This window comes from Brachyhypopomus gauderio, chromosome 3, assembly GCF_052324685.1.
Source record: "Brachyhypopomus gauderio isolate BG-103 chromosome 3, BGAUD_0.2, whole genome shotgun sequence".
Lineage (NCBI taxonomy): Eukaryota > Metazoa > Chordata > Actinopteri > Gymnotiformes > Hypopomidae > Brachyhypopomus > Brachyhypopomus gauderio.
This window is the reverse complement of record NC_135213.1, coordinates 31,715,615-31,739,790: the sequence shown is the minus strand read 5'-3', so window position 1 is coordinate 31,739,790 and position 24,176 is coordinate 31,715,615. Positions and strand designations below refer to the sequence as shown.

At 44.3% G+C, this 24,176-nt stretch overlaps 1 protein-coding gene across 1 annotated transcript; it reads left to right on the top strand.

Moving 5' to 3' along the window:
- Window positions 1-13,040: 13,040 nt before the first annotated feature.
- tars1 (threonyl-tRNA synthetase 1) lies at window positions 13,041-24,075 on the top strand. The gene is made up of 19 exons (XM_076997618.1): window positions 13,041-13,224; window positions 13,674-13,757; window positions 14,137-14,327; window positions 14,500-14,623; window positions 15,133-15,254; window positions 17,344-17,461; window positions 17,575-17,639; window positions 17,746-17,824; window positions 18,048-18,194; window positions 19,213-19,311; window positions 19,639-19,805; window positions 20,294-20,456; window positions 20,762-20,899; window positions 21,122-21,199; window positions 21,276-21,376; window positions 21,628-21,732; window positions 21,870-21,942; window positions 22,394-22,508; window positions 23,302-24,075. The coding sequence occupies exons 1-19, from the start codon at window positions 13,165-13,167 to the stop codon at window positions 23,448-23,450; spliced, it is 2,178 nt and encodes a 725-aa protein (XP_076853733.1). The 5' UTR covers window positions 13,041-13,164; the 3' UTR covers window positions 23,451-24,075.
- Window positions 24,076-24,176: the final 101 nt, after the last annotated feature.

Genomic DNA, 24,176 nt, shown 5'->3' with positions numbered 1-24,176 from the left:
AGAACTGCAGGCTAGAGAGCTAAACTATATTGCTAAAAGTACACTGAAAATGTAACGACGGTGGGTAGGAACAAACACACCGCGTTAGAGAAAAGCAAGGTAGAGGTGGAACCAAGTGCCACTAAAAACCAACAGAACTAAAAGGAGCGCCTAAATAAACGCGGACTGCTCAACGCGTAAAAAGAAATAAAGCAAACGAAGGACGCCAGGGGAAGTAGCTGGCTACTAGCAATAAAAGCTGCTAAAACAAAAACCCTTCCCACACAAACAGCAACGGGATAGGAAGGTAAACAGGTTGAGGAAAACTTGAGGGAGGTCAGTAAGCGACGCAGGAGAGAACTCGAAAAAAGACAGAGAAAACAGACAGGAGAGACAGGTGACGGGACACCTACAGAGGCAAACGTAGCAACAGAGAAAGCAGTGAGAGGCTGAGAACGTAACAGCATAACCACAACAAATCAGCAATGATCCGTCTCCACTGGCTTCCTTAAGAAGCCATGGCAACAGGTGAGACAGATCATTGCTGATTGCGTTGCTGAAGTACATACTACTTCATGCACTTTAGTACTACATACTACTGGCATACTGATCGAGCCCCAAATCAGTATGTTGTATGCAGTATGTGACCAAAATGAAATTTTCCAGTACGTGAAACATACCCGGATGACCTACTACTTCCGCAAAATATTCCAGTACGCGAACAGAGCTATCTTCGTGGTGTACTGCATCCCATCATGCAACGCTACGTTCACGTGACCCCGTAGTGTGCTTTGCTTTTGTCGCATACTGGAAACTGTACTGCATACTACTACGAGGACCAGTATGCAGTATCCAGTATATACTGAGTCCAGTATTCAGTATCCAGTATGTAGTAGTCTATTTCGAACACAGCCTAGGACTGGTTCGGGTGCCCCTTTTGGATGTAGATGGCACGACATCCGAGCCAGCCCTGGCTCGGGTGCTCCTTGTGGATGTAGATGGCACGGCATCCGAGCCAGACAAATTTTTTTTCATTGACTCAATCCAAAAAACTTAATTCATGACTAAATGAATTTAGTTTTTTGGATTGATTCAATGAAAAAAAATTTGTGTGATTGATTAATTCAATTTTATTACATTGAGCCAATGCTTTATTTTTTTCAGTGTATGCGCTCACCTTCCTTGACTCACATTTGTTCTTAAGTGATCATAGAGGGTTGAGGTCAGGTTCATCCATGCCAGACTCTGCCATCCATGTCTTTATGGACCTTGCTTTGTGCACTGGTGCAGTCATGTTGGAAGAGGAAGGGGCCAGCTCCAAACTGTTCCCACAAAGTGGGAGCATGGAATTGTCCAAAATGTCTTGGTATGCTGAAACATTCAGATTTCCTTTCACTGCATCTAAGGGGTCAAGCCTAGCTCCTGAAAAACAACCCCACACCATAATCTCCCCTCCCACCAAACTTTACACTTGGCACAATGTAGTCTGACAAGTACCACTTGCGATGCATCCAATGCTTTGCATTGCACTTGGTGATGTATTGCTTGGATGCAGCTGCTCGACCATGGAAACCCTTTCCATGAAGCTCTCTGCGCACTGTTCTTGAGCTAATCTGAAGGCGACATGAAGTTTGGATGTCTGTAGTGATTGACTCTGCAGAAAGTAGGTGACCTCTTCACACTGCTGAACCCGCTCCATCAGTTTACGTGGCCTACCACTTTGTGGCTGAGTTGCTGTCGTTCCCAAACACTTCCATTTTCTTATAATACAGCTGACAGTTGACTGTGGAATATTTAGGAGCGAGAATATTTCACAGCTGGATTTATTGCACAGGTGGCATCCTATCACAGTTCCACTCTGGAATTCAATGAGTTCTGCAGAGCAACCCATTCTATCACAAATAGTTTGTAAAACAGTCTGCATGCCTAGGTGCTTAATTTTATACGCCTGTGGCCATGGAAGTGATTGGAACGCCTGATTCCGATAATTTGGTTGGTTGTGTGAATACTTTTTGAAATATAGTGTATGTTTCACCTGCCAGTCCTATCTGATGTACTTTAGTAGTGCAGAAAGTGTGATCTGTGGTTTATTAAGCAAATGCAGTTACCATACCAAAATGCTTTTCAGACATATACACCCAGTCAGTGTTGCCAATAGTAGTTAGCATGTCATACCAACTTAAAGAATGGGTTAGCTGTGTAATAGTTTTAGCAGAGGCTGCACCATCGTCTCAATCACTGGCCCAACACCATTCTCTAATATACAGTGTTATATCATTCTCTTTACAGTTCAGTCAATAATGCACCATTTTAACCGCGTCTAATTCAGTCCCATACCAAAAACTGTCAACAGCCCAACCTTGAGAGTCGTGTTTGTCTTTGAACGGCACGTAGGGATGACAAGAGCTGAGAATTTCATTTAGCCACCCATGAGCATGGAGCTAGTAAATAGACTCACACTGATCAAATCTGAGCCCCAAGATTATTGGACATATTAGAGATAAAACTGTGACAATATAGAAAGTAAAAGCGAAAGCTCACGGCACTGTTAATGTTGACCCACGTATACATGCAGGAGAGCATTAGTGACTGGTGCAGTGCGACAGCTGGTTCAGGTGTTTTGTTCTGGGTTGGTGCCCCCGCTCAGAAGCCGCGGTATATGAGCATGGGACCTCATTAGTGTGCATCCAGCACAGATCCAGGATCAGCATGGGGTATTGGAAGATACCGTTACAGTCAGGTTTAACACAGCGGCAAGTTTTCTCTGAGGATTACCTTACTGTGTCTCGAAACAGCTCTTTAGTAGAAGCACAAAGCTTCATGTTTTAGAGTAACAGGTCTGGCACACTTAAATGTAACACACACACACACACACACACACACACACACACACACACACAAACACACACATTCAGAGGTGGATAAATACATTTATGTTCAAAATCTATTGCTCTGCCAATGATTCATCAGTTATACAAGTCAACTTGGTTGTTTTTGAAAGTAATACATACATGCTGAGTCACAAATGATTAAGAGTGTGTGAACATGACATTGTTGAGACAGCCTTCGCTGAGTAACGGGCTTTGTGATCACATGCGGACATCACCCACAATAAAACACCACAGCTCAGAAGCTGAGGGCTGCACTGTGACATTTTGGCTTGTTTTGGGGTTTTTTTGGGGGATGGGGGGGTTGATTTGAACTAGTTGCTTCTAGTTTTGAACATTTCTTAGTAAATGGAGATGTCTGAGATGACAACAGATTTTCAAAGCAATTTGGTAAATTTTTTAGATGTCACTGACATCACAATTATGCATAAATATTTTTGCAGGCTTTGAAGTAGATGGTTTATAGAACCATACATGAGAGACACTGAGCTGTGTATTACATCTGTTTATTTATTTAGATATTAAAAACATGTAATGGATAGTTGCAATAAAAATGTATTGACATGTAATATATATGTATGTATATATATACATTAAAGGAACAGTTGCAGTTAATAATTATCATTAATTGGAAACATAAGTTTAATTAGCTTGAATCCTAAATTGGCCAATCAGTAGAATTCTGGTTTTAAACAAGTCTTGTTCTGAAGCCAATGGGAGAATGGTAATCAGTGTAACTATAACCTAGCCAAATGCCTTTTGAATTGCCAGTTGATTGCCATTTAAAGCAAACAATTCCCCCTAATTATGAACCCATTTTCAGTTCGTCTTTCTTTCCTTCTTTCTTTCCCCCTCGGTTTGCCACCCTTAAGTGCAGCCTACTTAAAAGAAAAGCTTTTACCATCTCAAAAATTTGCAAATCAAAGTCTTAAGCATGTCTGACAGTACTCATTTAACTCCAGTGACTGATATCTTAAGTCTTACTAATTAATACCTGTCACAGTGTCGTTTCTATTACCAACCTTTGACGGTAGGCTGACAGGACTCAATAATGGAAAACCGACCCACACACCTGCTCTGGGGTGCTCTATTTGACCCGCCTTATCAAAGTAATGTCTCTGATAAGACATACAAACTTACGCAATCAGACGAAGATGCCGAGAAGAGACGACTTTTAACGTGTCTTCCGTGATGGCTCTGCTAATGCCGGGTTGTGTAATGAATAAGAATAGGAGGCTTCTGTGGGAGAACATGCAGAAGCAGGAAGGTAGTGGTATAAATGGACCGGCCATCTGGACTCATACTTGACTGCTGGTGACTTTGGACTCAGAAGTGACTCAACTACTGTACTAAGGTTTACTGTAAATTAAATTGGTAAACATAGTGACCAGTATGAATAGTTATGAATAGTGTCTAGTTTGTTTGTTTGCTGTATACAGCCTACCATATTTATATTGGGTTTCTGTTTAGAAGACAACTTTATGAATGTGTTAAAAAATATAATTTTACTGTAAGACGATAAGGAGTAAATCAGTAAATAAAAAAATATACCCATGTTGTCATTTCACACTAATATAGACAATAGATACATTTTATTCACAAATTTGGCAAAGGCAATCCACTCACTAAGTGCTCTTTCTTAGTGTTGAGCAGTAATTGTTCCCAGAGAGCCCTGCTTTCAGAAGGCCTGCTTTTGTTAGCTCAGACACTGATGAAATAAACATATTAGCAGTTAAGCACCACACCTCTAGCACACTTTGTTTTACACAGAGCAATCCACCTGCTTCCTTTTTTATTTTGCCTCATCCCGCCCATTCAGTCTCTTACCACACTCTCTCCATCTGAGTGTGTCATTCTCTATCTCTGCCTCATTCCCTCATTCTCTCTCTCTCTCTCTCTCTCTCTCTCTCTCTTTCTCTCTTTTTCTTTCTCTCTCATCTTTTAGGCATGTTAAAATTGTGGCCCTAGATTCAGCTTCACACGGAGAAGGCCAAACAATAGGGTCCACACTCTGGGAGACTACACACTGACAGCTCCCACTGAGAGGCCCGGCGGGGGAAGCTCACTCAGGCCCCGGTCCAGTGAGGGACGGTCGGAGTGGGATGACTAGCTTGTTATTCTCCAGGCCTTTGCCAAAGGTGAAGTTGAATGGTGAGATGACGGGGGTCCAGGGGGAGGGAAAGCGGGAGCCTGACGGTGCAACTGCGGCTGGAGATCGTGGCATTCGCCAGTGGATGTAAAATTCATGAGAAGGTAATGAAGAGCTGTAGGATGGTATAATGACATGGTAGATTTTTGTGAAGAACTAGGAAATGAAACGGTCGTCTGGGTGACCACTGAGTCCCCCCCCCCCCCCCCACCCGATAATCTATTTCGGTGACTCTCACTGGCACATATCCACGTATTGCTGGATCTGAGTAACGTGTGTGAACACCTGTAGATTCCCCAGAGACCAGCAAGACCACTAATGGCACGTTGTCTTGACAAATTTTACATTGCCATGTAAGCACTTTAACATGGACACTAACAGTCTACCTGATTCTTTATCACACATGCACCGTGCTGCTCAATGTTCCCGCTCCAATGATTTTATGCAGTGCAATCACACCATGGAGCATTTCTGTTGTTGAATGCATCTCTTGGCAATCTAAGGTGCATGTGTGTGTGTGTGTGTGTGTGTGCACAAACGCATGTGTTGCATGCAAGTGTGCCTTTGTGTGTGTGTGTGTGTGTGTGTGTGTAGATATGTACAAGTGTGCAGAGTACCTTTACTGCCACCTGCTGTCAAGACTGATTTTTGTTTAATCTCAGAACTGCACTACATTCATAAATGAACACTTTATTTTGTTTTCTTGTTTTGTTTTTTGTTTGTTTGTGTTTTTATCTGTATCAAATCCTGATACAGGACTTTTTCCTGTTGTTAAACGCACTCTCCCAGTTATAAATAAAATCTGAAGACCTTAAAGGTGGATATACAGAATATTACAGTAACATATGCAAATTTTATGCATTTAACACTGCAAATGAAATATCGTGGCAGTAATATCCCTTGGTGTCTATATTACTTTTATTCTCCTTCCATCTCTCTCTCATCTTCTTCTTTAAAGTAGGTCAAAGGTTCATCAGCACTGTCAGCAGCGGTATACACACTAAGGGTTATGGATTGCTTTGGGTTACGGAAATGACAGGTAGAGGACCGGCCCCTGCTCACGCTACAAGGAGAAAAGCAAGGTTGCCCCTGATAACACACACACACACACACAGAAAAAAAAAACCAATCGCACAGCCCAGGTCTGCAGTGTGTCCATTCATTTGCATCCATGTGCTCTGTGGTCCCTGGGTGGAGTAGTTAGGAGGCTGAGTGTGTAGACTGGGGCCTGAACAGTGGGGGATGGGAAAGCTGCTTCTGCTGACGAAGGCAAAATCCTGGAGCCCTGGGGATTCTGGGCCACCGCTATACGTGCAGGAGGATGGAGGTGGAGAGAGGAGGCTGGACAGTGTGTGTGTGTGTGTGTGTGTGTGTGTGTGTGTGTGTGTGTGTGTGTGTGTGTGTGTGTGTGTGTGTGTGTGTGTGTGTGTGTGTGTGGTTGAAGGGTGGTGGCAGGTGTCGCAGATGTTTTTTGTCACTGCAGGGCCTCCTATCTCATCATTCATCGCTGATTGTGATGCTCCTCAGAGAAAAGAGGACAGAAGCAAAAACAAAGCAAAGAGAAGGAGGATGTGAAGGAGAGCGAGGGGAAGTAGAACCTATGTAGCGCATTAATAGCCAGGAGACAGGAGATGCCCTGCGATTCTATACTGCAGCTTTATGCAGTATGTGCATGTTATGTGGAAACCCTGATTTTTAATCTATGTGCTCAGGCAAAGAAGTTAATGAATAATAGGACCAGATTTTTATGCACAGAAAACTTAAAATGGAATATGTGCAGAAATTCCAGTCCAACTGGCACAATGGACACACATTTTTAGATAAAAGAAGAGATGCCTAGATGCACCACCCAGATTACAGGTAGTGCACATCAGTATTTAGATAGATAGATAGATAGATAGATAGATAGATAGATAGATAGATAGATAGATAGATAGATAGATAGATAGATAGATAGATAGCGTACAATGAAATTGAGTGGCAGAATTGAATAGAAAAAAGTTATGAAAATATGATCAAATGTAAAATATAAAAATATAGGATAGAATCTAATATTGTGTGTTGGGTCTGTGAGGAACACAGTACACAAACAGTCAGTGCTGGAATTTGGTTGGGTTCAGTTCATTTATGGATCTAGGGTAGAAGCGGTTCTTAAAACTGTTTGTGAAACATCTCCCAGAGGCAGCAGATCAAATAGGTGATGTCCGGGGTGGGTTGGGTCTTTGAGTATGTTGGCTTCTTTGCTGAGGCTGCAAGAGCTGGAAAGATCTTCCAAGGAGGTCAGTGAGCAGCCATTGATCTTCTGGGCCATGGCAATGACCCTCTGAAGAGCTCTCCTGTCCACTGCTGAGCATTTGGCTCCTCACACCGAGATACAGTACATCAATATACTCTCAATAGAGCAACAGTAGAAGGTAACAAGCAGCTTCTCCTGTAAGTTGTTTTTTGCTTTTTTATTGTCTGAGGACACTCAGGGTATAGAGTCTCTGCTGTGCCTTCTTACTATATCAGTTGTGGTGGTGATTCTGGAAAGATCTTCTATGACATACATCCCCAGTAACTTGAAAGCAGGGTCTCTTATACACTGTTCCTGTTGGTGTAGAGTGAAGCCTGAAGTTGATAATGAGTTGTTTCGCGTTGGAAGAGTTAAGGACGAGGTTGTTCTTGGAGCACCACCTTGCTAGTCCTTGGACTTCATCGCTGTAGGCTGTCTCATCAGCTCGCGAGATAAGTCATCATCCATGAACTTAATGATGGTGTTTGTGGGGTGTGTGGTCATGCAGTCAATGGCACAGAGAAGCCCTGTAGTGATGCAGTGCTGAGTATCAGGGAGGAGGAGATATAAGTGCCTATTTTAACAGTATGGGACAATTGGTCAGAAAGTCCTTTATCCAGAGGCAGATGTGTTGTGAGATTCCCAGGTCAGTGGGTTTAGTGACCAGTCTGCCTGGTATCACCTTGTTAAAGGTAGTACTGAAATCTACAGCATCCTCACGTAGTTCCCCTGGCGTTCAAAGTGGGAGAGTGCAGTGTGAAGAGTAAAACCGATGACATCTTCTGTAGACCTGTTTGCACCGCAGGGTCGAACGGTTGTGGCTATCAGCCAACAGCTAGGGCAAAGAGAAGAACTGCCCCAAAGAAGCCAAAAGAAATGGCTGTTGTCATAGAAGAGAAATGCTTAAATACAGAATAAACAAATGTAGGCACGGTGTCTGAAATGCATCTGAAAGATGTCTTCCCTTGCCCTGGGGTGCCACAGCATTCTCAGAACACATTCCTGTACTGAGAGATTTCCCAGTACAGGAGAACTCATTACCCAGCCTCGAGTTCTTGTGTCAAGGACAGCAGGGGAAGGCTGCCGGCGTATTTCTCCCACTCCTGTGCTCTCTCTTGCCTCCTTCCTTCACTCATTTGCCTCGGAGAAGGTGAGGAGTTCATCTCTGTCAGCGGCTTTTCACTGAGTGGAGGCAAGGTTTGTCTGCTCAAGGTGGTTAATCTTGGCGGACTGCTTTTGGGGTATTGGTCTTCCTTGGAGGCTGCTGGCTTCTGGCGAGGAAAACAGATGGTGTTATATTATAACTTCCCCTAGAGGGACCATGTTTAAGGCTGTTTGCTTCCAGAGTTCAACAGCAGAGAAGATTTTGTGTGCAGAACCCCTGAAATGGACCATGATTAACCCTCTCAATTCTCACATCTTGCAAACGCATTTTGTCAGTCATTCATTTGTGAAATATTTTGTGGACTTTGCATGTTTAATTGTTTCGCACATTACTTTATTTGAAGACTTTATATGTTATTCAACATCTGGCCTAATTTTCACCTTCTGCTAAAATGGAAATTTTCATTACTTGGTCATTCATTATTTAGAGACCATAAAACATCTTGGATGCTACATCTTTTCAGTTAAGCTACTGAATTCTTAGAAATAATTGAAATTTGCAGTAAAACAGCACAACTTGGTCTACCGATACTTTTGTAAGATTTTGAAGTATCCTTGCAAACACACGTGCCTTTGGGATAAACAGGTTGGATGATTCAAGTTCATTTCTGTCCCCTGGGTTAAGGTTAACAATGTGTGTTTTGAAGTTTCCTTGAGGTCACATTTAAGCTGTTCATCTTCTCCGCTTTGTTTGGTTGAAGGCCCCTGAAGCTGTAGACCTTAAAAATCAATTTCAAAACTGACACACCAAGCAGTTGTGCAATTAGCATAAGGATATCACACCACGAAAAATAATCCTCCAAAACACAATTTGCTGGCTTTATTTATTTATTTCCCCCCTTTTCCTTTTAGTGTCTTGAAAAAAACTACTTCTTCTATAAACCAGAGTGAGGCTGTGACCCAGGTGACTTCATGAGAATAAATTACCAATATCCTCAAGGATGATTTGCATAAGCCATCAGCCTGTCCTTTGAGTCTGGCTGTTTTGAAAGCCGTCAGAGGCCCTCAACCCCCATCTAAAACTCAGTGGCATCACCTGTTTAAGCTAATCTCCCCCAAAGTGGTTTAAATGGGTGGAATTAAATCAACCAGGAGAGCATAAAGCAGGGTCTTTCATGTTTCCCTGGGAGGACGACTCTTGTATGGAGAAAAGAGTTCAAAGATTTCAGATGGGGAATTATTGCGCTCATATATAGTCCAGGACTTCCTGAACTACACTGAGAATGGCCATTTCATCCACTTTATTCAGTAGATTATTCAACATAAGATTTTGCAATTGTTTTTAGTTTCTGAAACACAAGTGACAAGAAAGTAAACGAACAAGTTTTGAGTGGCAGCTTACATTGATTAGCTTATGAATAGCTTATAAGGTTCAACCAATGCATTACCTTCAAAGGTGTCTGCAAATCGCCAGATAAGAATAATAAGTCAACGGGCCTGAGGCAGAATTTAAAAATGACATTAAAATGATAAAAGTTTTCCTTTAAGGAACACTTCAGAATTTTTCAATCTAAAATCTATCTACTGCATCTATAGCGTAGGGTCGATTACTGCATGCAATATTTTGCACACATTTCCCTCTACTTGGGAAACAATGGAAAAACCTATTGACTCGAAACATCTGATGGTTTTTGTGAGAATGGAATGCACAACTCACTTAAGGTTTATAATGGCAGCCAGAGGGCAGTTGTTAAGAAAGAGACAATATCTTATCCAAACAATAAAAAAAATCACAAAGTCATTCAAGCAAGTTTCTAAGCCTATATTCCACATGATGTCATTTATGCAGGGATAAAAACACACTACTGTTTAGAATCTTGGGGCATGTAGTCCATCCTGCTCAGGTTTCCATTTCCTAAAGTAGAAACGGGCGAAGTGTTGGTCTCATTCAGGTAACATCTCTGGTGATATGACATCAAAATGCGCCTACTGGCCCATGAGACAAATCAAGTGTGTGGAAAATTACAAGAGCTGTCTGGGAGAGCTCAGGTCAATCTGACACTGCTTCACCTTCTTAAGCAAGTGTCTGTGCATGAAATTGAATCTCACACTCAGTCTGCGCCTGAACACACACTCACCTCTCTTGACTCACCTGGGTAATAAAGAGGCATATTTATATGCACTCGCTCAACAGCCATCGGTTGTTAAAGGAAGACACCCACTTTCAGTGGGTAGTCATAGTGGCAGTGATACAATCTGGTGGAAAAGAAGGGAAAGGTTTTACATGGTTGGGACTTCATTCAAACAGTCATATTCCCCACAGATTTTCTGGGAGGTTAAAATGGTGATTTGGAAGGACATGCAAAAGGTTAAAATACTCTGAGTGTCAGTGGACCGAGTGTCAGTGAGTCAGTGAATCCGTGAGCTAAGTGTCATAGACATCATTATGCTTGGTTAAACCAGCAAGGTTTTGTCTTTAAAGCAAGTCTAGTTCATTTGGAGACTCCCGTAGACAGACAAAAAATAATTCAAACATTCTATTACATAAAATGTTTAATGTCTACGGTTTGAAACCTGGAACCTGGCCTACTTGAACACAGATCTGCCCTGTTTCATTTCTCTTAGTATTTCCAGATATATCTGAGACAGGCTCTGGCCATGTTATCTGCAATGTCCAGCTTTGTACGGAATTGAAACTGGCATATATTTTTTTAATGGTTAGAATATATTTTATTATTCCAAAGTCACAGAACAGAACAGAACAGATATTAACACTTATATAGCTGGAGTACTAATAGTTGCATCCAATTCTGTACAGAAAAAACAATTCTCTGTCAATGCACTCTGTTTTACCTGCACTATGTAGGTAGCCCTCATTTGACCAATCATGCCCATGCATCTCTAGTGTCCTGTCTAAGCTTCATCTCTAGTGTAGCAGGTTTCTGGTTATGCTAAACGTCATGTAGTTAATCTCCTCTGAAGGACTTCACAGTTGCTCAGCAGCTGCCAGATCTTCTGAATTTGGTAGCTGTCCATGATATCTGGTCCTCGTTCACATGGGATGCAGGGTTGGCTCTCACTGCACCCATATTAGGATCTTCTTCAGGAAATATTCTCTGAGCTGAGTCTGTTCTTCTGCTGTTTGAGTCCGAATGCCTTTGAGTAGAGGACATTAAAACACGGGTGTCCTGAGATATGGACAAATCAGCAATGGCCTGCCTGAAGAGACTAAACATGTTGATAAGCAATCAAGCGTTGCACTAAAGCTAACTGTGACCTGTGTTCCTTCAAAATATGGGGGCATAATCACCTGGCAACATAATAACATAATAACATTTCCAATGGTATAGTGCTTATATTAATATAATAGAGGCATTGCTAGGCAACTGCCTTGGGCCCCTCCCACTGCAGCATACTGTAGGGGCCCCCTGACTAGCTAAGTTATTTCTCGCATATTAATGTTGATGGGCCCCCTGGCTAAAGTCCGCCACTGAATATAATATATATGAAATTAAGGCATGGACTATACAAAACCTGTGAAAGTGTCCCGTGGTAATAAATCCAAGGTGCTAGGTAGAGCCTCCATATCCTAGACTTGTTTCTCAAGTGCATCTCAAGTGGTATTCAGAGGCCAAGTCTCTACCTTGAGTTTGTTGTGTTCTTCAAACCATTCCTGAACTACTTTTGCCACATTGCAAGGCACATGATCCTCCTGAAAAAGGCCGCATCCATTAGAGAACATCATTACTATGAAAGGGTGTGCTTCGTCTGTAACAATGTCTAGGTACGCAGTACATGTCAAGGACCCAAAGTTTTGCCCAGAGTGTCAAACTGATTCCACCACCTTGCCTTCTTCCCATAGTGCACCTGGGGTCATCTCTCCTCCATGTAAGTGAAGTAGAGGCACCTGTACATTCATATGGTCTGAAAGAAAATGTGCTTAATCAGACCAGATCACCTTCTTCCACGGATCCATGTTCCAGTTCTGATGCTCAAATATTTTTTTTGACAGATCGGTAGACAATTGTTATTGTATTTCAATTGTTGTTTTAAGTTTTTTGCGCATTTTATGCCATTTTGTCTATTTGTATTGGTATGTCTTATTTCTGCATTGCGAAGCACATTGTAGCATTGCTTAGAAATGTGCTATATAAATGCATTTTACTTATATATCCTATATCTATTGAAATATGTTATTGTAACAAGGTAAGCAATGTTATTCTCTCCATCAACCAGTGTTTTTAATGTTATGGCTGGTTCATATTGACACAAGTTTATTTGTTTGGATACGTATCACCCATCTGAGTGATTTCTTCAGTTGCTGAAGGACACTTGAAAAGTGATGCGAACGGGAGATGAAATATATCTAAACTGAGTCAATGTATCTATAACTGAGTCAACTTTCTTGGAAGTTGGGATACTTTCATACCCTCCACATGCATTAAAAACCGAGTTCAAGTTTTGAGTAGACTATATTGTAGTAACAATTAAATACTTTTTTTCCAATTACATAACTTTTATTTAAAACACCAAGCCGCTCGTACGTTGCATAACTTCACTGAGACGCCCCCTTTTGCAGTTTACAGCTACCTAATTGGTTGCCATTGGCTGTGGTTGAAGAAAGCCCGCCCATTACGGTGTTGCATCAGCACTGGTGTCTGTACCTACATCCGGGACACGCTGCTGGTTACTCATATGCCGGGTCGGATAAGGGAAAATTTGATTCGGCGGAGCTTTTTTGTATCATAACGTTTATTTTTCATCTTGGAATGGCGGACAAAGCTATCACCGAACAAATAAAAGTCCTACAAGTTGACGAAGGGAAGCAGGTAACGTTACGGTGTATCAATTAGCCACACAGCTAGCATGACTACATTAGCTTACTAGCTAGCTCGCCCGCAGCCGTGCCGGTTTAGTTTAGCATGCTAGCTAGTGGCGTGCTGTCAGCACCGTCCTGCTATTGACATATGCTAGGATAGCTAGCCAGCTGCTCCTGGCCACTGTACACGCTACTGGTCTGTTGATTTAAGGTGTCAGTAGTTTATATTGTAAACTTAACAAGCAGTATTAACGTTCAGTGTTTATACATTTGTATTTAGACAATAAACTGGCCAGTGTAGTGTTAATGTAGTTTACATGTGAAACCTCTAAGTCATATTCCTTGTATTCTTGTGTCATGTTCCTGTTCGTGTCATGTCATTCTGTGTGTAATGGGTGGAGTAGCTCATTAACGTGTTTGTAGACGCACACAGACTCGCCCCGTATTCTTCCTTCTCAGGGTGGAGTGTCGGACAAGGCTGGTAAAGATGGAGCGAAGAAGAAGAACAAAGCTGCGGGAGGAGACGCGGGCGGGAGGGCCGAGGTAGCTCGGAAGTTTCGGAATGGCCTCCTGGGCACATTTTTGGCTGACGGGCCACATGCTGGCCATTCTTTCTGTGATTATCTCTCACTGTGATTTTACTGCTGCAATCTGAGCAACTCCAGTAACGCAGACTATGAGAGCCATCCAAATTTAAACGGTGTTTCAAGGGGACCATCACAACCCCAGATGAGAACTTTAGCTGAGTTTATTGTCAAATCCATTGTGTGTGGGCTTGTGTTGTACATTGTAGTGAGCACTGTGGTTGTTGCTCTTCAGGTACAAATCACTTCCCACTTTTTTTGGCATTTTCTGGCTGACAGTAGTTTTCTTTTCCCAAACTTTGAGTAAGAACCTTTTCGTTAACCTGTGTCTGTCACAGCTGAAACCAGCACCTCAGTATATAGAGGACCGCCTGGTCCTGTATAACAAGCTGAAGGCAGAGCATGATGCCCTGTTGGCTGAGAAGGCAGAGAAGGACAGCAAGCCCATCCGGGTCACCCTGCCTGACGGAAAAGTGGTGGACGGAGAGTCCTGGAAGACCACGCCGTACCAGGTCGCCTGTGGCATCAGGTGAGAGACGCACCACCACCCTGACGCGTTTGAGATGCGAGAGCAGTCTCGTGGAAATGCTCCACGAGCCAGTCACCTGACTGACCGTTTCCGTGTCGGGAGGTGCAGTGGTTCCTGTTGACTGCGTGTAATCTGAGCACTGTGTTTTCTGTCAAACTGTCACTTAAAACAGCCAAGGCCTCGCCGATAACACCGTGATTGCCAAAGTGAACGGTGACGTGTGGGACCTGGATCGACCTCTGGAGGGCGACTGCAGCCTGCAGCTTCTCAAGTTTGAGGATGAAGAGGCGCAAGCAGTGAGTCCCAGCCCAGTAGTTTGGCCTTTATTTGTGTGGTTTTTCCAGTGCCCTTCAGCCAAGAGGTTTTGGTTAGTGTTAAATTGGATTTATGCCTGTGACCAATAACGTGTAATAGAGTGGTTGGAAAACCCTGCTTGCACTGTAATCATTTTTTTTATTTAAATGTAATTGAAAATGAAACTTGGTGTCTCAAATAGGTGTTACCCGTAGTGCATTAATGTCTTTCTGAAACACTTCAATACTCTTTTCATTAACATGGACATCTTGGGCGGAACCTAGCACCGTTTCAGTTAACGATTAACAGAGTCTGACCCAGTCTGCTTAAAGACCCCTGATCTAACTCCTTAGACAGTCACTGGGTTCGTAATGTGCATTGGAGAAAACTGTCCAAAACCTTCAGGCTATCTTGGGAGCCGCGAACCCCTCACTTACCTGCAGGGCACTCATCGGGAAACGGCTGCCAGGCATTGTGTGATCACCACTAATGCCACCACCACTGCCTTTAGGTCTACTGGCACTCGAGTGCTCACATCATGGGGGAGGCCATGGAGAGAGTGTATGGAGGTTGCCTGTGCTACGGCCCTCCCATTGAGAATGGCTTCTACTACGACATGTTTCTGGAGAACGAGTAAGTGGCCATTAAAGCACCGCTGTTTCATTTACATTAGCAGCATGTAGCAGTCGCTTTTGTCCCTCATGACTCAACAGTGCGTAGTTGCGCGTGTAAGTATACCATTAAGCTAGAACTGTGTCGGAGGGAAGCCGTACAATGAAAGTACTTCTTTGCTGTAGAGAAGTGAAGGAATGTTAATTATTGTAGCACTTTGAAGTGACTATGGATCATTCAAGCACTTCTTGGAAAGGCGGGTCTTTAGTCTGCGTTTGAAGACGGTAAGAGACTTCGATGTATGGGCAGCTAGTGGGAGTTCGTTCTATCATCTGGGTGCTGGCACAGAAGAGAGGCGTGAGGCCAGTCTGCCCTGTCTCTCGGGGCAGTGGTGGTTGTAGTCGTACTAGAGGCATGAATGGTGTGCGATACGGTACGGGCTGAGACCAAACGCTTGCAGGAGACAAATGGAGCAGTTTAGTTTTTTGGCTTCGTCAGCAAGCCTCAGTTTTCATTCGGGCTCCCTGTAGTCACCGGCATCAGTGGAGGGGTCTCTGCAGTGGAGTGATGAAGTGATTTCTTAAGCATCATTACTGCCATTGTGCAGAGGACATAGCAGTTGGGAACGCTTCCGGAGAAAGTGTTTTTGAGCGATGCGCGAGAACAGGGCCACCTTGGGGAGCGTGGAGGCTTGCATACTGTCAGCATTTTCGTTTGGGTTGTGAAGTATGTGTAATCCATTACTGCGGGTGGAGCAGTCATAATGCGTCGGGCACTTTGACGCTAATTGGGAGAAGATTGCCTGCCGCTATAGCAACTGTTGGTGCGATGCAGGAGTTTTTAACTTCTAAGAAAATCTTCGGACACAAGGAAGAGGAAGCAGCCTTCGTGTTCTTCTGTATTTATAGAGAAGAAGAAAGATGCAGCCGGCACGCGTCTTTCTTGGCAGCCGCACACGTAGTGGAGGTTGTCCGGCTGTAACGCGCACGGCGCGACGAGGTGCTCGGCGTCTCAGGTTGATCGTGTCCGTAATTCCTCCATAATTCTGTCATATTGCGTTGCTCTTAGCTTTGATCTATATGGAGGCCTTAAAGTGTTTGAAAGGACTTTGATGGGAGCCTTGATTTATTGCAGTAATGTTGTACATGTCACGTGCTCAGAATCTTAATTCTTATGTAGCATATTTAAATAATGTTCATTTGTGCTACGTGTTTGTCATTACAGCATTAGTGAGGAAATGGATGCGACAGTTGCCATACAAAATGTTCCTTCCAGATACACAAAAGAAATGTGTTTTTTCCTATTTATTTAGAAAAGGAGTATTTTTGAAATTCACATTCCTAATACTTACGTATTTCATCTCAAGTCTTTGAACCACTATACCCCAATGCACTTAACATATTTTCCTTAACATTTATATAGCAGACATATTGTTAAAGGCAGTTGTTTACCAGCTAGTTTAATAACCATTGTGAAAAAAGGTCTACAGGGCTTGAATAGAGAGTAGGATTCAAATTGTATTCCGTTCTCTTGTGAGTAGGTGAGGTTTTTAAGTCTAATGAATTCGTCTATCAATGCTTGAATATTAAGCAGATGGTGGGGGGGGGAATACAATTTCAAAGGCCATCTTGCTAGTCTGCAAAGAGACTGGTTATAAACAATTTTATTTGACCTTTTGTTTGACTGCAAGCTTTTACTGTGGCTTTAAATTAGTGTGAGGGGTGGAAATAATAAGTACTGTTATTTTCTTACTGAAAGCCAATTTATGCTAATGATATTCTACAAGATGATTTGACTGTCAAGCTGCACCTTGTTTATGGTGTAATGTGTCATCTCCAGAACAGGAGCTCCAGAGTACCAAGTGAGGTTACTGGTAATGGGGAAAGTTTCCTCCATTGATGGCACCTAGATGTTTGCCATCCTTCTTCACCAATTTATTCATTAATCCCTTTTCATTGGTGTCTTCATTATGCATATTCATGAAAATGTAACTTTTTCTTTTTTTTTCTTCTAACCTGTCTTCTTCTTTACTTTTCTCACTTCACTCAAGCGATATCCTGCCACCACCTCCGCTCATGCACGCTTTTTTTTAAATTTTATATATATATAGAGGTTTGTCAAGTAATGACTTCCCCTGTCTGGAGGGCCTGTGTAAGAAGATCATCAAGGAGAAGCAGCCCTTTGAGAGGCTGGAGATAAAGAAGGAGACTCTCCTGGAAATGTTCAAGGTAGGAGCTTGTGTCATTCCGCGGAGGAGACGTGGGAGCCCGCGACAGGTGTCTCGCGCCGCAAAGGCCCCGGGTTCGCCGACGCTAATCTTCCCTCTCCCGTCTCGCCGCAGTATAACAAGTTTAAGTGCCGCATCCTGAACGAGAAGGTCACCACCCCAACAACAACAGTCTATAGGTACGGCCTTGGTGCACGCTCACGCACACCTCACAGCTATCGCGTCAGGCTGCGTACCGCAGAGCATCAGCGGTCATGAGATGGGTTTTTTTTTTGTCTTCTGAAGGTGTGGGCCACTGATTGACTTATGCAGAGGTCCTCATGTAAGACACACTGGAAAGATCAAGGCTTTGAAGATCCATAAGGTACAGACCCGTTTTGTAGCTTTAGCAGACTTTATTAGATTAACTCCAGACTAGCTGAACACAGAATGCCATTATCAACATGCAAATAAGAGGCTTTTAGAATAATTATTTTTTTCTTCCTACCAATTTTAAATCATGCTCTTGTCTCCTGCTGGTTGCCTGAACATAACAGTACATCCACCAGACCAGATTACTGTCTAATGGTACATTTCTGCTGCTGCAGAACTCCTCCACATACTGGGAGGGCAAGGCAGATATGGAGAGCCTGCAGCGTCTCTATGGCATCTCCTTCCCCGACCCCAAGATGCTGAAGGAGTGGGAGAAGTTCCAAGAGGAGGCCAAGAACAGGGACCACCGCAAACTGGGGCGGGTATGGGCGTGGCTGTGGATTTGCATATGCGCCATTTATGCAGATACGGGTGCCCTTTGTAAATTGATACAGGATTATTATGATGAAGCAGGGCAGGTGCCAGTCGTAAACTTTACATTTGCAGATGCAGGCGTGTCACTTACAGTTGGTATAGGTTGTGCTATGTGCTATAAATACTTATAGTTGATTGGGTTGATGTGTATCTAAGAAAAACAAACATTGTTTTACCGAGTTGGAATCTTTGCCTACAGCAGAAACGCCCTATTTAAATTCCTCACACTGCGTGCGTAGCGCATAACATGCTGGCAGCAACAGCTTAAACACCTGTATGTCCAGAACATTGTGAAATCTTCTCCATCTTCTACTTTATTGTCCCTATTTGCCAAGAATAGAAAAAGCACTCTTTCACCGCCTTTCCTGGACACGCGTTCTCCCCTGACCTATAGGATTTCCACCAGAGCTCCACAGTCAGCGGTAGCCCAATTTATTTCAGCCGCAGGTTTAACGTCTGTCGGGGGGGTGGGGGTGGTTTGGGGCGGAGAGAAAAACGACTTAGCAATGAAACGGCTCGCTTTATCGAACAGTGGGTGACAAACCGGCAGACATTGGCGTCGGCGCAGGGGGAGCGGCATCTCCGAGGCGCGCTAATGACTCGGGCTGCAAGCTGTCCACACTCTTGGTTTAACGGCAGTGTTTTCAGGCTCCCGGGGTTCCCGTGTCCTCTCAGTTAACCGGCAGTGGATCTGGGGGGGGGTTGGGGGGGGCAAAGCTAGCAGATGTTCCTTCACTTAATGTGCCATCTGCCAGCGGGCACAGCGCCGGGCACGCGTGGACGGGTTTGTCACGGAAAAACCGATAGGGCTAATCGGACACGCCTGCACGTGGTCACGCTCTGCCTGTCTGTTTCTCTCACGCGCTCGCTCTCTCTCTCTCACACACACACACACACACAAACACTTGCGTCTCTATTTCTCACACGCATACGCACACACCTAACACCTTTTGTGTCTTTTTCCAGGAGCAAGACTTGTTTTTCTTCCATGACCTCAGCCCCGGTAGCTGCTTCTTTCTCCCGAAGGGAGCGTACATCTATAACACGCTGGTGGAGTTTATACGGGTAAGCTGCCTCTCCCAGCTACACGGCTACGTTGCTGCCTCCGCGTGCAGCAGGCCCCGGCTCTGACAGATTAGGGACGCGGGGGCTAGCCTGCATTACATCTGCAGTGGAAAGGTTATCTGAAGTAACACCTCGATGTTTTAGCAAAAGTATGTATTTACTCATTTTGAGTGCTGTGTTGTGTTCCAAAGGTAATACCTTCAAGGCTGCATATAGAGCATCTTAAGTCACCGAGTTGCTTCCCAGAACCACCATGGTCATTAATGTCATAGAATGAGACACAAATTTCAGAGTCTGACTGAGGATTTGCGACTTTGTGGTCCACAGAGCGAATACAGGAAGAGGGGCTTCCAGGAAGTGGTGACCCCGAATATTTACAACAGCAAGCTCTGGCAGACATCTGGCCACTGGCAGCACTACAGTGAGAACATGTTCTCCTTTGAGGTGGAGAAGGAGGTCTTCGCCCTCAAACCCATGAACTGCCCTGGACACTGGTACGAACATCCGCCTTTACAATTTCTGCAGAACAAGCCCCGAGAAAACGAGTCCTACGTCTGAAAATGCCACGGTGACTCATAATGAGCTCTCAGCACGATGCAGTTGACCTCATAGTTTGACTCGCGGTTCTCTGTAGTGCTTTTAAACATGACTCCTGGATTCTGCCTTTAGAAATTAATCCTGGATTCTATAAATATACGATCGCTGAAATCTAGACCGATGAACTTTGCCACATTGCCCTACAGCATTCTGGTCGGTGTGCTGCGTTTTATTTACTTAGTGTTGGCTTCAAATACAGAAGAGCTGGAAATAAATGAACACAATTTGACAAACGGTTTTATTCAAAATATCAGAGATGCATTAATTACTAAGGAACTGGGTGTACGGTTGCCAAATTTCGTCCTGTCCAAAAGTAGCGCGCCGCTCTCGCACCGATGCCCTACGCTGACGTGACCGTCTCAAACGCCTCTCCTCCTGCCCACAGCCTCATGTTTGACCATCGGCCGCGCTCTTGGCGGGAGCTGCCCCTGCGCCTGGCGGATTTCGGCGTGCTGCACCGTAACGAGCTCTCGGGGGCGCTCACGGGACTGACCCGCGTCCGCCGCTTCCAGCAGGACGACGCGCACATCTTCTGCTCCATGGAGCAGGTGCTGGATTAAGCTCCTCCCATGTACTGAAGTGTTTGTTCCTTATATAGCTTGGCTCATGATCTCTGATGAACAGCAATAATCAGTAGGATAGGATTCCGTGGTTGAGAAAATGATAGATTGGGAGCCTAATGTCTTTCTGGGCTCATTTAGTACATCGATTTGCTGTTCTGATCCTATTACTGCAGAATTTGTCTTGGCTCTGTTTACTCTGTCTGAAGTCAGAATATTTAAATCAGGTCTTCAGGACCTAGTTCCTCGCAACAAAGACACGGGACTAAAAGCAGGTGTCGTATGTCCATTAGATTGAGTCGGAGATCAAGGGCTGCCTGGACTTCCTGCGTTCTGTGTATGACGTGTTCGGCTTCACTTTCAAGCTGAACCTCTCCACCAGGCCAGAGAAGTTCCTTGGGGAACCGGAAATCTGGGCTCAGGCTGAGAAGGTAACGGTCATCTGCCTCACCTGCCACTTCTACTACTAGCGATGTAGATTAACTCATAGTGGCACAATACCAGCCTCAGGCAATCTTTTCAGAACTGCAGTAGTCTGCACTGTAAACAGTTAAGACGTTGGTAATGCTGAAATCAGTTAATTCCAGATTTGTGGTGCTAGACGATGTTCTAGCTCTCACAAGCATCTTTTTGTTTTCTTTTGATTTCCATAGCAACTGGAGAACAGCCTGAATGATTTTGGGGAGAAGTGGGTGTTGAACCCTGGAGATGGTGCTTTCTACGGACCAAAGGTAACCATGGGGCCTTCTTGCGTGGAGAGAGTGTGGAGTGTATGGATAGACTTTGAACTTTTGTTCTTTGGTTCAGATTGACATCCAGATCAAAGATGCTATCGGCAGATACCACCAGTGTGCCACCATCCAGCTGGACTTCCAACTACCTATTCGCTTCAATCTCACCTTTGTCAGGTAGGCCACATGCACATGTAGCTGCTACCCAATTCGTAGCAATTCGTAGTATTGCTTACTGGTTGCTGCTACCCAATTCGTTCTCTAAGCATCATTTTAAATGCCATTGTTCAAAGCCTGTGATCGGTACAATAGCGACATCTTGTGGTCACCTGTTTTATTTGCAGTAGTTCTTAATTGACAGGCCATTCATCTTTACTGTTGACTTTGAAACCATTTGGTCTTCATTACCCTAATGTCCCTCTTTGTAGCCATGATGGAGATGATAAGAAGAGGCCGGTGATCATTCACAGAGCCATTTTGGGCTCTGTGGAGAGGATGATCGCGATCCTGACAGAAAACTATGGCGGAAAATGGTACGTGCGAGTAAGATGAAACTGGAGGCGAGACTGAAGCACATCAAGTCACTATGGCTGCATTATGGCTGTCTGATTTCCATTTCTGCGCTTGTTACCTGAGGAAAGGTTCATGTCTTCTGTTCGTTTTCGTCTAGGCCTCTGTGGCTCTCACCGCGGCAGGTGATGGTCGTGCCTGTCGGACCCACTTGTGAGGACTACGCCAAGAGGGTAAAGCATTTAGTTTTCAGCCATGCGCTTTAGCGTTCGGCTCGCCCCGGGAAACTTGAACGGCGAGGTGTTGGCTAACGCGTTGTGCTCCCCAGACACTTGAACGGCGAGGTGTTGGCTAACGCGTTGTGCTCCCCGTACACTTGAACGGCGAGGTGTTGGCTAACGCGTTGTGCTCCCCATACACTTGAACGGCGAGGTGTTGGCTAACGCGTTGTGCTCCCCATACACTTGAACGGCGAGGTGTTGGCTAACGCGTTGTGCTCCCCATACACTTGAACGGCGAGGTGTTGGCTAACGCGTTGTGCTCCCCGTACACTTGAACGGCGAGGTGTTTGCTAACGCGTTGTGCTCCCCATACACTTGAATGGCAAGGTGTTGGCTAACGCATTGTGCTCCCCGGACACTTGATCGGCGAGGTGTTGGCTAACGCGTTGTGCTCCCCGTACAGGTGCAGCAGGAGTTCCACAGCGCTGGCCTGATGACGGACGTGGACCTGGACCCCGGCTGCACTCTGAACAAGAAGATCCGAAACGCACAACTAGCTCAGTACAACTTTATTTTAGGTATGTTTTTATCTTTTTATTTTGACTTGCGCTTGATGCATACATACCTGCATTTGTTGTTCTGGTGTATGTTTTTTGTTTTTGTTTGCTTTGTTTGTTTGTTTTTTTTCTTTTGCCAGAGTGGGAGTTTTTGCTTTTGTTTATCATCACCCACAATCACCCCCCCCCCCCCCCCCCCCCCCCCTTCCCCTAAACCACAGAGGAACTGAAAGAGTGGAATTTGTGCAGAATGGTAAGGCAGGCATTTTGGATCCCCCTCGAACAGTTTTATCCCCGGCTGGCGCAGCGTCTAAAGAACAAGCCCGCGCGTGCATTAGCAGCCCTAATTGCCTTTTGAAAAACTTGGAAGGCGGAAACGTGGACGCCAAGCTGGCAATCCATCACCCACGTGCGGCGCTCCGCTGATCATCCACCAAGATGAGGATGGCGATGTGCTCCATGGTGTCTGCGTGAAACAAAGCCATCTTCAGACAAGTTTGGCATATGTACCCGTAGGTCAACGAGAAGGCCCTCGTGTAGCTTTGTGTAGCCTGATGTGGGGTCGTCCTCGTTTCTCAGACATTCAACAGTGTTTTTAGGAACATGAGCTTACTGTTGGAACTTGGCCATCTCATGTTAAGGCTGTAGTGGCATTCCTTCAGGGTCAGTCTCCACCGAAATCCTAACTAGAACCCTCAGGAAAAAAACATCCTCAATGCCTGCTTTAAACTTTTCATTTCTACTTCAGTACCTCTGTAGCTGTTGAAATGATGCTGTGGTGACTTGTGTGGCATTAATGTCTCTCCATGTCCAGTGGTGGGAGAGAAGGAAAAGGCTGGGGACACCGTGAACGTCCGGACCCGCGACAACAAGGTCCATGGAGAAAGGAGTCTGGCCGACTGCATGCAGCGCCTCAGGGAGCTGAAAGCCACGAGAACCCGCAATGCAGAGGAAGAGTTCTAAGCTCCTCTGGTCCTCGCCCCACGGCTCATCGTGACGTTCACCATCTCAGGGATGGGTCACCCACTGAGGCTGTGGGCACAGCCCTCCTGTCCGTCTGGGCACACACTTGCGTCGTTGGCTAAGAAGGCTAACATTGCTGCAGCTCTTCAAGGCAATGGAAAAGAGCGACTCTCAATAACGGATATGTAGTAATAATGATGGTAATTTTAATAATGGCTGTTGTGTTCTGCGTGCCAAGTTGGTAATTTGTCCCTGAGAAAATTATGAATTACCATTGGTATACTTGAAGGTGTCACTGCTAAATAATTTTTTCCTCGATCAATACATTTTACATTAAAATCACAGCTCACATTTTTTAGGGTCTCTTGCGTTTTTATCAGGAAATAGTTGGCATGAATATATTTTGTTTCCTTTGTGGAACTAAATGCAACTACAGCACGTTGATCACTGTAAATAACGTTTTCAAATCCAAATTACGTTGGCGGGAATGCTCTGGAAATACAGTATACAGTGGACGTCCATCTTTAAGTAAAGAAGACTCTTGGTATAGGGTTTAAAACTACGATGCCTGTATCATAAGTTAAAAGTCTTATGCAAATAAAATCTTATTCTTGCAATATCTGCACTTCATGTCAGCAGTATTATTAAATGATCAAAGCAAAAACAGGAGACGTCTACGTCTGCCCCAGATTGCAGTCTTAATAAAATAACTTTCACTTTCTGTTT

Coding starts and splice junctions, on each gene's coding strand:
- tars1 (XM_076997618.1), top strand. CDS start 13,165: ATGGCGGACAAAGCTATCACCGAACAAATAAAAGTCCTACAAGTTGAC. Junction 14,328..14,499: donor CAGGTCGCCTGTGGCATCAG/GTGAGAGACGCA, acceptor CACTTAAAACAG/CCAAGGCCTCGCCGATAACA. Junction 20,457..20,761: donor TCTTCTGCTCCATGGAGCAG/GTGCTGGATTAA, acceptor TATGTCCATTAG/ATTGAGTCGGAGATCAAGGG.